We start from the raw sequence: 17,291 nt of genomic DNA on the forward strand, positions 1-17,291 counted from the left end.
AGCTCTAGGGGGTGACCCCGGGCAGCAGTGAGTTGGGGGGCAGGACCCGGTGTCCTAGGGCAGCAGCTCCAGGGGGTGATCCCGAGCAGCAGTGAGTTGGGGGGCAGGTCCCCAGTGTCCCCGGGCAGCAGCTCCAGCGGGTGACCCCGGGCAGTAGTGAGTTGGGGGCAGGTCCCTGGTGTCCCAGGGCAGCAGCTTTGGGGGTGATCCCGGGCAGCAGTGAGTTGGGGGGCAGGTCCCGTGTCGTAGCGCAGCAGCTCCAGGGGGTGACCCCGGGCAGTAGTGAGTTGGGGGGCAGGTCCTGTGCCCTAGGGCAGCAGCTCCAGGGGGTGACCCCGGGCAGCAATGAATTGGGGGGCAGGTCCCTGGTGTCCCAGGGCAGCAGCTCCAGGGGGTGACCCCGGGCAGCAGTGAGTTGGGGGGCAGGTCCCCGGTGTCCCCGGGCAGCAGTGAGTTGGGGGACAGGTCCCCGGTGACCCCGGGCAGCAGCTCCAGGGGGTGACTCCGGGCAGCAGTGAGTTGGGGGGTAGGTCCCGTGTCCTCGGGCAGCAGCTCCAGGGGGTGACCCCGGGCAGCAGTGAGTTGGGGGGCAGGTCCCCGGTGACCCCGGGCAGCAGTGAGTTGGGGGGGTCGGCAGGGCAGGAACGAGCTGGGGCTCTGGGGGAGGTTCCCGGGACGCCCCGGGCCCGGCACCTGTTCCCGTCCCGCCCCTGCGGCGCGCCCCGGTGCCCAGCGCGGTGGGTGGGCCCAGCTCTCCCAGCCCGGGGCGCGCATGCCGGGGCGGCGCTGTGCGGGCGGCGCCGGGATTGTCCCGCCCCCGCCCGGCACACGGACTCCTCGCCGCTCCGGCTGCAGCTCCCGCGCCCTCCTCCCGCCGCCGCGCCCGCCCGGACCCCGCTGCGATGAGTCCCCGGCGCTGCTGAAGGATGGTGGCGGCCAGGAGAGCGCCTGTGCCCCGGCTCGGAGCCCTCCTCCTGCCCGGGATCGTCCTCGGAGCCTGCCTGCTGCGGCCCGGCGCCGGCAAACCAGGTGAGAGCCCGGCTCCCCTGCGCCAGGGTGCGGGGTCCGCGGCGCGGTGCGGGGCGAGGCTGCAGGGCACGGGGGGCGTTGGGCTGATTCAATGGGGAGGCTGCAGGGAGCGGAGCGGGGCGGGGCGGGTGCATCCTGGTGCAGCAGGACACCGGCTGTGCTCGCTTTCCTCTTGTGCGCCCTTCGTGCAAGAGAGCCGGGGGGGGCCGCGAGGCGAGCCCCTGTCTCGCCCCCCCGTGGGCGCAGGCTCCCATCCCCATCCCCGGGAAGGACCGGCTGGCTGGTAGACACAAATCAGAGCAGTGCTGGCTCAGCCACTTACCCCCATCGCCTGCCCTCAGCGGAGGAGGGAGGTGCTTTTCGGCAGGAGACTGCATTGAACCCGGCTGGAACAGGGCTATTGTATTAACTCGTCCCTGCGCTCCCCTCTCCCCTGTGCTGCCGCACGAGCTGCTGCCTTACCCCGAAGCAGAGGAGGGCTGAAGAGCGTCTCAGAGCTGCCTGCATCTGTTCGGGACAGAAGGGTCCCTCTCCGTGGGCTATCGCTCCCCATAGGGATTCCCACGCCTGGGAAGGGTGGAACGAGGGCCAGGAACCTAACGCTCCGTTGTTCCCAGGATCGTATTATTTGTAAAGCTCCTTGTAGCCGTGGGAATGGCTCCCACGCCAATGGCTCCTGACTAGTAATGCACCAGCGCGGGTCAAAAAATGCCCGTGTCTGGAAAATCTGTGACCCCTTTGCCTATAGGAGGATGGCTGAGAAATGGGATGGTGACCAAGTCTTGGGGTTAGCTTATTTCCTTCCCTAAAATCTTAAAGTACACGGTTAGTAATGAGCTAAACCTCGGCGATCTAAATCTGAAAATAAACCTTCCCAAGCCTTGTGTTCAGTCCCTAGCGTAGAGGAGAGGGGATTGTGTTTACACAGTTGGACCGTAGTAGCCAGTGAACCTAGCTGCTTCTGTCTCTGTATACGTGTGGATCTATTCAGAGAACCAGGAAAGCGCCTGGCGAAACAGATGTTTGCATAGCTGTGTGTGACCAGGAAGACATGGCTGTTAATGGACAGCATAAAGAATGTTTAAGTTAATATAAAACACAAGCCGTGTGAATTTTAATCTGAATAGTTTAGGGCTTCTGAATGTTTGACCAGTGTTTGTCCAGGAGCCTCCCTGAGAGGACCATCCAGCGCGTTGTTGACAAGGCAAAACTCCTTCAGATCTGTAATAAGATTTCAGATGTAACCAGTGACATAATATTGCTAGCCTCCACACGGCTCGCATGGGAACAGGAGGCCAATATTTTCCTCTGCAGGTTAACTAAAAACTTGTGAATTTACCAGTATAAACTGGTAGGACTTCTTAAAAATCAGGTTAGTTTACACAGGAAAAACTGTATGCTCATTCCTGAGATAGGGGGCTTTGTGTGTGTGTAATGTGTTTGGGGAAGAATCTGGGTTTATACAAAAGTTGTTGTGTTAGTGGTGTCTGTCCTCGCCAGTGTTGCATATGGATCGGTTTCTGACATCCTTAAGTTGACTAGGACCTGACTCTGAGTTGTGGACTAAGGTACTATCCAGCAGGAAGAAGGGTGGCAGAATCTGACCCTCCAGGGATATGTCTACACAGCCCATGGCAGCGAGCCTCCCAGCCTGGGTCTATGGACTCAGGTTAACGGGGCTTGTGCTAGCGCTCTACAAATAGCTCTGTAGACCGGGCTTTGGAGTTGTGGCTCAGGCTGGAACTCGGGCTCTTGACGCCCACGGAGAGGGACTAGCCGCAACTTTAAAGCCCTGTCTACACAGCTATTTGTAGCGCGCAAGCCCAAGTCTGTCAGCCTGGGCTGGGAGGCTCGCTGCTGTGGTGGTGTAGATGTACACTTCGGGGATGTCTACCCTGCAGTTAGACCCCTGGGGCTGGCCAGTGCCAGCTGACTCGGGCTCGGAGGGCTCAGGCCGTAGGGCTGTTGAATTGCAGTGTAGACGGCTTTCTTCCTTTCCCACCGTTTTCTTATTGCGCAGAGGCCAGGACAGTGCCTCACGGTGCGCTGGTCGTTATGAAGTGGGCTAATGTAGCAATGGAATGGCTAGTGACTTTCCCTATGGGTTTGATCCTTTCTATTTATCCTCACATGCTGGACCTTACTCCTTCCTGGAATCCCAGTGACCTAACTGGGATTCCTCAATGGAGGAAGTGTCCATGCATGCAGGCTCAGACCCTGCAGCTCTCCAGCTAACCTTTGAATGCGTAGAAGGTGACTTATGCAGAGGGAGAATAAATACACAGTAATCACGTCGAAGTTATTTCTCACAGGCTTTGTAAGCCATGCCTTTGAGCGTTTAATAAGAAGCCGAGTTCTCTGTTCGTAACGTGTTCAGGTAGGCAGGAGTCACTGGCAATTAGTGATATTGGCTGTAAATCTTTACACTTGGGTGGTTGTGTTTGCTGAACTATTGTAAGATGCTTGTACCCATGGATCTATTTTCAGACTAGTGGGAGCGTATTGATCCCGCACTGGGGCAGGTCCTGGAGCTGGGAGGAGCCTGACAGCATCGCCTGTAACGTAGCTTTGTTTAAAGCTGTGCACAAAAATTGCTCATCCGCCCTGTGTTATGACGACTGATCGAGAACAAACTATGTACTCAAAAAAAAAATACTCCCTGAAATTACTCACCTGGAGAGAGTAGAATTGTCAGCGACAACAATTAAAAGGTTTCCCCCATTTTCTCTTAAAGAAATGAAGTGGACTTTTTGCCCAAGATCGTCACCTCTGCTGTCGTCTTTCAGCAGTGGCAAGTTGGGTGAAGGAGCTTGTTTGGTAGGATTGGAAGTTCGGGTGTGTGCTGTGTTCGTTTGCAAAACCCCAGTGGCTGATTTCTAGGCTGTGGCACAGTGCATAGGAATAGAATAAAAAATAGATCGGGAGTTGCAGCGCCTTGGCTCTGAATTGCAGAGTGTATTAATGCACATACAGCAGCCCTGGGAGAGCTGCTTCAGTTCCAAGAGTGAATGTAGCTTGTCTGGGGAAGTGCTGATTTCTGTGGCTTAGGTAGGTTGCTGGTCAGTCACATGCCAAACCTGTACAGGATGTTTGTAATTTCTGGCTAATATTGACGACGGAAAGTCAACACAAAGGCAGTGCCCTGGGTTTATATGAGACAGAATTTTTACAGTGGAATCAGGGCTGGCGTTCGAGGGTAGCAAGCAGAGCCTCATGCAGAGGCAATGCGTGTGGGGGGACATGCGGGGTCACGTGCTTCCACCCCCCTCCCCCACCCCCGCGGATTTGCTGCTTGGCTTGTACTGAGCACGCTCACACGGGTTGAGATGCTCAGTTATACTGCTGAAGCCGGATGCCCTCACTCTGCCCTCTCCCCACTATCGGCAGGCACAGGTCATCTCTGGCCCCATGCCACAGGGGCCCTGCAAAGCTAAGTTATGCGTGGCGGGGCTTGGGCTTTGGCTTCAGCGGGGTGGGGGCCCGCTCCTTAGTTACTGCCGTGGGCCCCAGCGAGTCTAACGCCGGCCCGGAGCGGAATGTAAGCAGTTTGTCTCATTATCAGTAGAAAGTACATAAAAAGTTTTCTTCTTATCCAGGGAGTGCCCACTGACGTTTCACAGTGCCAGTGCGTTCCTGTAGGTTCTTCAATACTGTGTCTTAAGTGACCCATAATTGTCCTGTCTAGTCGTTCTGTGCTGGAGGGATGGGTACTATCCTGCAGAGACGTGCGGGGAAGCAGCGGTGGCATAGTTAAGTGTGGGTGGATGGATAGATGGATGGATGGTAAAGGAGAGAATAAGATAGAGTGGGTCTTCAGATTTTCATCATGTTCAGGGACGATCCTTCTCAGCTGAGTTTGGAAAACTCAGAGGCCCCGATTTTTAAAGCTATTTAGGTGTTGCTGTGCACAGCTTGCAATGTCTAACTGATTGAGGAGCCTGTCTCATTTTCAAAAGTGACTTAGGCTCCTAAGTGCCTAAATCCCATCAACTATCAATGGAATTTTGGCTTTTACGTGCATCAATCCCTTAAAAAATATGAAATAAATCAGTTAGGTGTAGCAACACTTGAATGCAGCAATGCCTAAATACTTTTAAAAATCTAGCCCTAACTCTCCCAGCCAAAGGATGATATGAAGAATGGGAGAGAGAATGCTGGAGGATACATCATCTCCAGTGTCTTGGCTGCTATCCAGAGCTTTCTCCCAGTAGCAGATGTAATTCCAGTCTGTTTCTCCCTAGCCCTCAGGTTTTGGAATAGCAGTATTGAAACTGGCCAGTGTTTGGTGGGAGGGGGAAGGGTCTGCTCAGGTGCTCTCTAAGTTAAGATGTAGTGTTTTCAAAAAACCTCACGAATAGATTATCAACGGAAAGTAAAATTCAGAGGGTTAGTGTGCAGCCTGATCTGAGCAGCAGAAAATGAGGATTAAACAGAAACCTGTTTCTCCGAAACTTCCTGCTGAGGCCTGGTTATTTTGCCAATTACTGAGCTTCTGCTGAACAACAAACATTGAACTTCTCTCTAATAGCGCACAGCATGTGTGGAGGGACTTGTCTTCCAAATGACAAAGGAACACAGTACTCCGGTATCCTTCACTTTCCTTGGAGACGGTTCTTTAGGGATTTGATTAGCACAAACCACGAACAAATGCAAGTGTCGTAGGGTTGATTAATTTCAGGTACGTCTGCATAAGTTCCCCCTCCCCCCCCCCAGGTGATTTAAAACAACCTAACTTCTAAACTACCACTGGGAGCAGCACTCTGAATGGGACATTTCATTCTTGGGCGGGGTTTCAGGTAACAGGTGCCTCCCATGTTTGCTTTAGGGCATGGCTGGCTGGCTGCCTGTAGTATGCAGATTAGTTCTGTAATAGGTACAACATGTGAATGTGCAGGGGATGGGGGATGCAGTCAGAACTAAATGGGAACTCAATCCTTCCAGATGTGCTGGGGAGGGGAAATCATGCCTGTTTTGGGACAGAGAGTGGTTGCCCGCCGTGATTTGGTTCACTCAACGCAACGTTCATGAGAGTGAATGGAGAGGGGGGGTTAATGTTTTAGGGGCCAGATCAATCTGTGTTTGGGCCATTTTCCAAGAATGGGAAGAGAGGGTCCATCCCATGGGAAGAGAGGGTCCTGTTGACAGGAAATCGCTGTTACTCAGTGGAATGCATGTTGCGGTACAGGGGAATATGGAAGACCCAGGATTGCGTTTGCAGAGTTTGCGGGACTGTTCTTGTAAAGACACCTTGACTGACCTACAAGAACCTCTCCCTGATGTTAAAGCACCAGAGAAAGGGGAAAAAGGCCTGGCCTTTATTGTGTGTAATCTGCCCTCTTGTATCAGGTGTGTCACTTGTGTGTATAGTGAGGGTGAGCCAGCCTACTGCAGCTCTGAGCCATGCCCTCTGCCTCCTGGGATGTGCTACCCTGATTCAGCCTGTGATGTGTGAACTCTTCTGTGGGGGAGGGGAGAAGTGAGCATTTTAAGGAGGAAAGTCTTACAATAAACATGTCTTCCCATTTTTAGACTCTGGTTTCTGTTTTTCTGCCTTACTTTTCTTGGTACCTTAATTGCAAGGGGCAAAGATGCTAATGCCAGTCGTCGTCTCCCCTGCCCTCCCCGATGCTTGGGGGGTGAAGGTCAGGTTCTGTCATTGAGGAAGGTGTGTGGTGTGTGTGAGGAGGGGAAGACGGGCCATATGTTTAATGGACCAGGCTGGGACTCAGGAGATCTGGGCTCACGTTCCTGGCTCTGATTCCCTGTGACAAGTCTCTTCTCTGTGCCTCAGTGATCTGTAAAATGGGGATAATATTCCTTCCTTTAGATTGAAAGGACTTTGAGGCCAGGACTGTTCCTCTCCCCTCCTCCACCTCATGGGGGGGTTTGAGAATAAATACATTAAAGATTGTGAGATGCCCAGATACTGTGGTGCTGGGGGCCATCTAAGTGCCTGTAACTAGTGAGAAGAGCCTTGGGGCTGTTGGCCCTCCCCAGTGAGAGGGTTGTGCATTCGGCAAAGCCGGCTGTTGTCAGCAGGAACTTACAATGGGATCCCTGGCTGTGCCTGGCTGTTGGGCGAGAGCTCAGAGTGGGTGCGTGGGAGTGGGGAGATTGAAAACCCGAGACTCCCTCCTGAGGGGAGATCACTGTGGTGAACTTCCAACCCCCAGGAACCATAGCGATTTGAAACCGTAGCCTCAGCACTGGACTCTGCCAGCCACTTACTGGGGTGAGCAGAAAGGGAGGAAGAAATTAAGGTTTGTGTTCCTTTTTTGGCTGTTTGACACGTATGTCTCAAAAGAGGCTTTTATCCTGTTTACGTTACAAATTCAGATGTTGCCTGACCTGTTTTCCTGGAACCATTCATGGAGTGCAGGTAAGGTCATGGCATCAGACATCCTGCAGGGGTAACTTGATTGATGGGGAAGAGACTTTTTTAGACTGTCTTTGTTGTTGGTAACATCTATTGAACTTAAACTCCTGAGAAAGAGTTAGGAGAGAATCTGAAGATTTGAAGCCCTGTCCCTTCTACCATGGTTGGGGGTTCGCAATCCATACCCGGCCATCTCGTAAGTCATTCAGCAAAACCAGACTTGGCATTGCTGGGCTTTTTAAAGTAAAAAACAAGCAAAAAGGAGGGGAGGGAATTGCAGTCCTGGCTTAATACTGACATCAGAAGTGTTAAAAGCCCAAGTTCGTAGCTCTGTGGAGTCCTAATAGGTTAAAAGACTTGTAGTAAATAAGGCTGAAATGAATTGCTCCTCTTTTTGCCATATAGGGAGCGCTTCATTGCTCATTCCACAGTTCGTCAGTCTAGGTGCGTTCACAATTACCCTGCTAGGCAATAAAGAGGTTTTCAGAAAATAACTCACTGTGACTTGCAAGCTGAGCAAACGTGAGAAAGACTAGATCTGAGCACTGCATGCCTGTGTGTAGGGGGCTGCTTTTCCCACGACTCCTTTGCATCCAAGAAGCCGTGCATAGAGGAGACACTCCAGTCAAGCTCTGTTAGGATGGAGTCAAAGAGCTGGGTTTCTCCATGCTTTTCATTGGCTTTTTAGTCTGCAGGGGAAGCTGATCCGGAGCTAGGACGGTGAAATTAGAGTGATTTGAGAGTGGCTCTTAAGAGAGTTGCAGGGATCACACAGACAGGCAGGCTCCAAGGTGTAATTATTGCCAGCTATAATTCATGGTTAACCCTGTGCTGCTCGTGCCATTCTGGCTACAGTCCAGCAAGTTCCCTGGCAGAGGAAGGGAGTAAGTGGACATCTGTACAACCTAACTCTTCATTCCTTCTCATAGGTGACCTTGGAGACACGACACTTTGAAATTAATACCACACTGAACCGCAACAGGCTAATGGTACAGGCTATGGGACTAGCAACTAGGTCACTGGCCTGCGAGTCAGGAGAGACCTGGGTTCTATTCCTGCTTGGCCTCTGACCACTGGTGCGCCTTGGCCAGGTCATTTCCCCTCTCTGTGCCTTGGTTTCACTCCTTACCCCATGTCTGTCTAGTGTGTTCAGATAGAAGGAGCAAGTCCCTGCCCCAAAGAGCTTACAATACACTTGTACAGGGTTTGCTGTTTAAATTTTTTAAGTAATTATTTTATTTGTGCTTATTAAGGCAAAATTGCAATAAAATGTTAACGTTCTACATAGGACATAATCTGATCCCAGTTAAGTTAATGTTCAAAGAACCTGCCTAAAGATTCTGGTTTCCTGGCAAGGGAGCCCACCTGCTCTGAGCGCACTGACCACTTTTCTAAATACCTATCCTTTTTTTGGTGCTTCTTTTGTGTACGAACTTGGTGTGAAAGATTTCCCTTTACAAGGACAGTCCATATTTTACTATCCCACAATTCCATAGGAAGAGAGAGTCACATCTTTCTAGTAATATGCAATACAGCGTCTTGCTGCTAACAATTAATTTGTCGTTCTGTTTAAAATCGAGATCCTTTATTGGACCATTAAGGAAGGGTGTCATAGAAATTTCTGTCCATTCCAGCTGAGGAATAAGGAGAGACGGACACAGCTAATCAAGCAAGAAGCCCCGGGAGGGGCGATCTGTTTATTTCAATTGCAATTGGGTTCAAGCTCATAAGTCAGCAAGAACAAAGAAAACACTTACACCAAAGCATTATATGCAGTTGCTTATGATAATCTATCGCTCTATGATTGGCCAAAATTTGCCATCATTACCATACATAATTAGCAAGCTACATGTATCTGCCCCTCTTATGACCCCTTATTGTTCATCTACTTGCCCCCTCCTCCTTGCTTATTTTGCAAACCAAGCAGTTAGGTATCTACAGGACGCAGGCACAGACAGTTCCATTGTCTCCAGGTTTGGAGTTTGGCTACATTAACTCAGGAAGTTCCTTCAAGAGGAAAGACAACCCATAGCTGATGTTTTCCCTTCTTCTTTCTCCCATGTGTACGTGACAAATTTGCCCCCTGGCAGTTAAGCAGAATAATTTTATATCAAGGGAATCAAAAATCAGGGGCACATTTATCCCCCTTTCCCTCCGCCCCAAGATCAATGGGGAAAATATCTGAAAGCAAAGGAGCTCCCAAGTCAACCCTCCTTCCCCATCATCCTCATTTTCACCCAGTGGGAGCAAACCCTGTCCCTTAGAATATTTTACTTGTTGTTTCACTGTAACAGGAAGGAAAGTGCTGCAGAGAATGAAATGTCTGCTTTAAAACCAAGGAGCTAACGAACGGGTTGAGATCCAGCTGCTACCTCGTCTGCAGGCTCCTCCTTGCATTTTGCTCTCTGTGATCCACTTCCAATCTTACTCTGCACTGCAATAGTCAGCATCTTCCCCCGCTGTTTAATCTCCCCCTTCAAGTGCTGTATGAAAGGGTTTGCTGACTCGTCTCTGCAAAACCATCTCTCTTAAAGGGCTGTCACTCTTTATAGCTCTGGCGGTATTAAATGGGTTTAATTTAGCTGATTTCCATTTCCTTGGTGCTCTGGGATGCTTTTTGCATGTTATCCAGAGCTTCAAATTATGCACTGAATTGTGCTCCGTATCCCTAATACCTACTAGCACCAAGTGAGGGAATTAGTCTGAGAGGGAACCTTGCATTCTCCCTCCTTTTAATGTATTATGGGTATTTTTAAATCTCCACCTCTCCATGGAAACTCCCTACAGCTCTGTATTTCTGCTACATCCCAGTTACTGCAGACAGAGCTTATTCTCATTCCTGATGTGGCTGCGCTCCTTGCTATTTAGATGCAGAAAACGAAGAGGGCAGCAATTAGAATCTGCTCTCGTTTGTAAGGCAGCTAGGTGTATATATCGTTATTGCAGGGAAAAGCCTTTCAAAATATACTGCTGGACCCAGAGGATGATGGCATTTTTATAGAGCATAGTATTCTCAAAGCAGTAGGATCTCATTGGAATCGAAAGGCTAAAGGACAGGGCATGGTGTGTATTCAGCAATAAACGACTCCTTTAGTGAGCTGTGAGTTGACAACTTTTTTTCTTACGTTGGCTAGATATTTCTCAGCCTTTGCATGCTTTCCCTGTGGGGAGTTCCTCCAATGACTGCCCCTGAGTTAGAAATACTTCCTGATGGGATGGGGAATGACAGATGGAGGGTGAGTGGATTTATCTGCAGTGCACATTTGTAATATGGATTCTTATTTCTCTGTTTGTGTTTCACAACAGCTGGTGGCCAGGTCCTGTTGTGGAAATCATCCTAGCTCCGTTGACTCAAAGGGCTACGACAATTAGCCTTAGCCAAGGAACTGCCCTGTAGATTGCAATTCTCAGTGAAGGCACTGGTAGCTTGTATTCCCTACGGCAGAGACCAGCTGTTGTTCCCAGCAAGGAGGCCAGTTTTCCCCTTGTGTGTTTATAACTCGTGTTCTCATTAAGGTACTGTGGTGATGAGCAGGGTGCCAATGCCCAGGGGAGAGCAGCCCTTCCTTGACTGTAAATGGGGGTGCTCTCTAGCTGCAAAAAGTTTGTGCTGTGATCAGGAAAGGTGCCTCCTGCCAGAGCTGCACTGCAGATCTCTGCTGCCGAAGAATGATTCTGGCTTCCTTCATTTCCTCTGCTCCGTACTGACTGTGCGAGCCAGAAGATCATGCAGTCGCCTCCGCAGGGAAAGCCCTAGACTGGACAAAGCCCTAGACAAACCCGCTGTAAGGACCAGTCCTGTGCTGGCCCCTGGGGGGCCATCTAGTCTACCTCTCCTTTCACTGCTCTGTTGGAGGGTGAATGGCTGAGAGGTGGAACGGACACTTCATCTCATTTGGTTGCAGGACTCCGTCTAAGTTCTTCCACTGTGCCTATCACATAGAATGCAAGTGGCAGCTGGCATCCTGGAGCGTCCCTCTTTGTTCTGATGATGCAGCCTCGGTTTCTCCTCTCCTCTGCACCCACCTTTCTATGAACAGGGTAAATTATGAGTTAGCAGCTGCTAGAGGGAGCATGGGTGGGTGGAATGAGTAAATTAGCAACAGCTGCTGGAAGGCGGGAGGGTAGGTGGAAATAAATGAGAAAACAAGTGCGAGGCTGATAGTTCTGCTCAGCTCGCTGCCTGGCCTGGGAGAATGGGGTAGGTCCTCCCTGGGAGATGGAGCTCATCTTAGCATGGATCATAGAACAATGCTGTCTTTCTCCCCAGAGGGCCTGTCATGCATGTGGACTCTACTTGGGTTAGGTGGAAGCAGGTTAGTGGCTCATGAGGGAGAAATGGACGACTCTTGCTTTTGGGTGGTATTTGAGGTTTTGCTCTTCCTTACAGTCTTAGTAGCTAGTTCCTCTGGTGGCAGCTTCTCTGCACGAATCCACTTTGCTCCCTGCCTGCCCGCTCTGGCCCTGCAGGTATTTCCTGGATAATTCCCCCAGGGCAATTTAGTCTTCTGTATGCCTGGCTCTTGCCAAAAAGGGGCCCTTTCCCGGCATCTCTGTGATGCATTTGGTTTGGAAAAACTTCCCTTCCCTCCTTCCACAGGCTCCAGCACAGAAACCAGTTTGTGGGGAAGGTTTGCTTAAAAGAGCTCATCTTCTGGGTCATGAGAGCATTAGAAGAGTTAATCGGCTTATACGTCTCCTTTGTGCTTATTTAGTGATGGGAGCATTTGGGGTAGAGAGATTTAAGCATTGGGCTCGCTATAAATGGGGAATCAATTACCAAGCCGGAGAACAACTGCGCAGTACTGAACTATTCATTCTCCCCTCTTGTAAATATCACTGTGTTAGCAGGGTTTGCTTTCTAACCCCAGGGGTTGAAATTGGGGCAGGATTTTTCCCTGGCCAGTGCGCACAAAGGAACAAAGAGGAGGTTCTCATTTATTTGGTACCTTCTCCTGCCCCTTGGAGAGGTAGCAGAGTCTAGTCTGCCTCTCAGTAGGTGTGTGAACAGCTGCTAGCACCATGGAGTATCTTGGCTGGGGGCTGTAATGATAGGATTTCTAAAGGTGACTGGTGATTTTTAGGAGCACAAGCGGAGGCATCTTAAAGAGCCCGTGGTCCCTCCCCCCCGGAGAGTGGGAGCTCAGCACTTCAGGTCAGGCCTCTTTGACACGTCCCAAGTTGGGCACCTAAAAATCACTCGTCACGTCTGAAAATCATGCCTTGATATTTTAGCTTTTCAGTGGGGCTTTTTTCCTCCTTGTTGCTGGTTTGGGCAGTCAGAGGGAGCTCCGCTGCTAGCTTGGCCGCAGTACAAAGATTTACTCTACTGTGGTTCCACTTGCATTTGGTCCCGGTAATTGGCTACCTAGCGGGCCCGCCTAGGACACTGGTGGCCTCTGATTCATTCCGACCTATGGGTTAAGTATGCACGCCTAAAGCACTTCCAGCCCTGTCTCCCAGCTGCCCCCTTCGCTTGTGGCAAAGAGCTCAGAGCAGTTTGGATGCTGGAAGCAGCAGGCACTGACCAAAACCGGCTTCCAACGTGAAATCATATCTGGGCACACTGTACTGATTGCAGAGAGATGACTAACGCCGACCAAATGTACTCTGAAAAATGACACGCTGTGATGGCAGAGCAGCGCTTGGCCTTGTGGACTCATTCTCTGTCATCTTCAGGCTCTAATCAGCCTCTGGGGGCAGCAGCTCATTAAAGTTACCCCAACTCCCACCTCAGTTTGGGGTCTGACTCTGGAGTGAGCCATCTTTCCTGTCCTTGCTGCCATCTCTGGAAGTGTTTCTGTGGAGCGGAGCTGGGGGAGGAGCAGGCTGGGGCTGGTCAATGTCTTTGCTTTTCCGTCTGACCCATTATAACCGAGGGCCTCGTGGTGTCAGCTGGGCACCTCCGACGTCTGAACAAAACGCTGCTGGCTCCTGGCTATTGCCAAGTGCAGCTCAGGACCGGGCTGGAAGTGTGGTGCCAAGGTGGCCTTCGTGCTCCCGAGGTCCTAGAGTGGCTGAGCATCAAGCCCATTCCCCGGGGAGGATCAGAGAAGCCTGAAGTCTGCTCTATGCCATGCTGTGGCTAGCGTCACGCAGCTGATACTGCAGCTGGTGATCTGCCCCACTCCTTCCCACTCAGCCAGGCTTCCTACGCCAGCAGCTGGCATGGTGGGAGGTGTAGGCGTGACCCTGCCAGCTTTATGCCACGGAGATAATCCTAAACTGGCTTTCAGGCTGCTTGGCACTGATGGGCCGAAGTGGGGGTAGAGCAACGAGTGCTGGCTGTGCCATGCCCTGGCCCAGAGTGACACACACCGGCGATGGGCAGCTGCCGGGTGGCGATGGAGGCCGTTACTGGTTTAGCTTACTAGGTGCTGGGGTCATGCGGCGCTTTGCAGAGAAATTTCCCCAACTCCTTTGCCTCTTCCATTTGCCCACAGCATCACTTGCTTCCTGTGACCTCCCAGCGACTGGGGCTCAGAACATGCTGCTGTAGGAGCCTTGATTCTACCCTTGCCCATCAGAGACCAGCCCGTTCCTCCACTGAGTGAGCTGCTTGGTCTCCAACAGGCCGGGGGGAGGGAGAGCTCAGTGGTTTGAGCATTGGCCTGCTAAACTCAGGGTTGTGAGTTCAATCCTTGAGGGGGCCACTTAGGGGTCTGGGGCAAAAATCTGTCTGGAGATTGGTCCTGCTTTGAGCAGGGGGTTGGACTAGATGATCTCCTGAGGTCCCTTCCAACCCTGATATTCTATGATATCTATGGGATTTTCTGACTCCGGTTCATCCCGGGCATGGATGACTCCCGGTTCATCCTGCCCTTCCCCCAGCTATAACGTTTTTGCTGTGGCGCTTCTCCGCAGAAGCTGTTCTCCCGAACTTTGACTCCCAGATAATTCACCAATACGAGAGACGCCATCCTGCTTTCAGGGCAGGCGTGCTTACGGCAAACACAATAGAAATGCTAAATGGAGGCAACAGGCCTATAATTAGGAATGTCACTATGTGGCAATAGCCCTAACGAGTGGAAATGGAGCATGTTAAATGTCAGATCGTTGCTAGTCTCACACGCTGGCTTATCCATGCGGTAGCCGTAGCTGCCTGTGCGAAGGAATGGTGGAGGCCTGAGCTACAGGACCTTCTTGGGTGCACAGTATATAAGGGTGTCGGATTCACCAAATATCCAACACACCTGCCTCACTTGGACAACTGGCGCTGTGTGTTTTAACCCGCTCAGCAGCACGGCCTCCGGTTCCGGAGGGCGATAAGCGTGGAAAGAGAATCAGAATTTCCATCCCATGGAACGTTTTGAAGTTTGCTTCCATCCACAGTCGTAATGAAAATGCCAAATATCGAATCGTTCACAGAATAAAGTGTTCCAAAAAGTTTCAGTTTGGAAACACGGAAACGGTTCATTTCCACGACTTGGATTGAAATGAAACATTTCAATGTTCCCGGATAGAAACTTTGCAAGTCTGTTCAACCTCAAGTTATATTTGCCAGTGGGGCCTTGTGGGAGTTGTAGTTCTGATTCCTCGAGCCTTCACTCTTCTGGTGTTTGGGCTGGGCTCTCCGACTGGGCTACATCCTAAAGCGTAGCAGAGGGAGGAGAGTGGTCTTGGGGAAGGGCTGTTTGGAGCTGGAGCTGGTTCTGCCCTATAGAGAAGGGTTGAATGCAGCAGAGGTGCTGAAATCATGGATCAAAGACTAACTGGGGGCTGGAGCCAGGCATATATGCACTGGGGAATTAAGGCCAGAGGTAGCGTGAGGGGGATGGGGAGCAGGCCGTGGCTGTTCGGGAAACAGCTCTGGGAGAGACGGAGTATGGGGGTCAGCTGTTCCAGTGCAGAGGGCACCGAGCTTTCCATAGGAATGGCAGGAGTTCGGCATCATCGCAAGCCAGAGGCTGCCAAAAAACAAAGGAATTTCCACCCAAAAACCCTTGGTTTTCAGCTAAGGTTTATATGTGTAATTGGAGAAAAGTACCATTGAGCACATCTGTATTCAATTACATTGCGAACAGTGAGGGAGACACGGTGGGTGAGGTCCTATCTTTTATTGCAGGGCTTCTGGTGGTGGAAGAGAAGCTTTCGAGCTACACAGAGCTCTCCTTCAGCTCACAAACTATTACACTCTCTGGGGGTCTATTGCCAAGGTTACACACCCAGTTCTCAGACTGCTTCCCTCAGAAAAGTGCCAGGAGGAAAACCGTGAAGGAGAGTTTGCCTTTATTAAACCAATTAATTCTTGAAATGTACCGGAGCTGCAGAGCAGGGGAAAAATGCCCTTGGATCTTTACCTCAAAGAGTCAAAGCCTGACTAAAACCAGCCTTGCTTCTTTCACAGACTGCCTGGTATTTTAGAGCAGCATCAATAATTCAGCCGAGTGGGCTCACAAGGTAGAACGTAAATGAGCAGGCAGTGAGGGTTAACCAGAGAAAGGGCGTCGCAGTGAGGGGCAGCGGTGAAGGTTCTGTGTGCATCACCCTGCTGAGGTTGCGTGTGTGGGGTTCTTCATAGGGATCCTACCTGCTCGCAGCCCAAGAGTTACTTTCAATTGTGCCAGAGACAAAGGAGAGTGCTGCATGTCAAATAGAAGCCATTCCCAATGACGGAGGAGAGAGAGGGGAACAAATCCATGGGTGTAACCAATATGCTTTACTAAGTTTGCTTTCAGATACTTGCAGTTTATCACTGAGCAGAAAAAGAATTGGGCTGTGAGAAGGAACGCCCGGTGCAGGGTGCTCAGCGCATCTATGTGCGGTGGGGTAGGGTAGGGATCAAAGGGGATGCTGCAAAGAATCTTTGCTCAAAGGTGACTTTGTGGAATTGAGGCCGTTACAGATGGGGAAAGCCCTCACATCATTTAGTAAATCCAGCCCCCGGCCAACGCATGACTGGGCTGTAGTGCAGTGGTTTTCAACCTGAGGTCCATGGACCTCGGGGCTCTGCAGACTGTCTAAGATTTCCAAAGGAGTCTGCACCTCCATATGACATTTTTTAGGGGTCCGCACAAGAAAAAAGTTTGCAAGCCTCTGCTGGAGTGCTTTGTCCAGCCCTTTTGAAATGCTTGAGCCAAATGCTGTGAATGGGCGTTGTGATCTCAGCGGAGCTCCACTGACTGATACCAGCTGAGGATTGGGCCCCCTGTGAATGTATTTCATGCCGTAAAGCAGAATGTAGGCACCTGTGCTTTGCACGTTGAAGGCTGGGGAAGGACTCTCTGCCCTCCTGTAGTCTGACTCCTTATGTTATTGTTTGTTAGTCACACTGCGTTAGCACACACACAAGTCCCAGGCGTGGAGAGCGCCCTTTTGCACTAGACGCTGTACGAACACAGAACGAACACAGTCCCTAAAGAGCTGACAGTCTAAGTACACTTCGTTCGTGCGTCTGTGCACCGGATAATATGAAAATCCTGCCTCTCTTTTAACTGGTGCTCTTGTGTTAATGCACCCTAGCACATGAAGGCTTGTGTGGTACTGTGATCCGTTAAAGTCAGCTGTTACATGTAAGCTCCCAAGAACTGTGGATTGGCATGTCTGTTCTGAGTGGAAAAAACATTGCATTGTCCAAAGCTATTAATGCAGATAATTCCACATCTTCCTCCAAGCAGTGTATTCTCATTGATTTTACATATGCAGATGTAATCCTGTTTAGTCGCATCAAGAAGGCAAACCTAAATCCATGGGGGTTTTGGTGCCAAATCAAGAAGTAAACTATAGAATTGGTTTTATGGAATCCTTGTTTTAGACAAGACTCATCAAAGTCCCATAGTCCCCCTGCCCTTCAGAAGCAAAGGACCAAACAGGTAGAAATATGAAATTTTATTGTTGACCAGTGATGTGATTCTCTGATTTGTGCCCCTGTTCTGAACCATCCCCT

At 50.8% G+C, this 17,291-nt stretch overlaps 1 protein-coding gene across 1 annotated transcript in view; it reads left to right on the forward strand.

Annotated features, from left to right (window-relative positions):
* Window positions 1–800: 800 nt before the first annotated feature.
* The window catches only part of NPDC1 (neural proliferation, differentiation and control 1), a 110,962-nt gene continuing 94,471 nt past the window's right edge, over window positions 801–17,291 (forward strand). Inside the window, exon 1 of the mRNA XM_065572700.1 lies at window positions 801–1,029. Coding sequence (XP_065428772.1) covers window positions 927–1,029 — 103 coding nt within the window. The 5' untranslated portion in view covers window positions 801–926. The remainder of the gene's footprint in view (window positions 1,030–17,291) is intronic.

The sequence above is a fragment of the Chrysemys picta genome, chromosome 18, assembly GCF_011386835.1.
Source record: "Chrysemys picta bellii isolate R12L10 chromosome 18, ASM1138683v2, whole genome shotgun sequence".
NCBI classification, from domain to species: domain Eukaryota; kingdom Metazoa; phylum Chordata; order Testudines; family Emydidae; genus Chrysemys; species Chrysemys picta.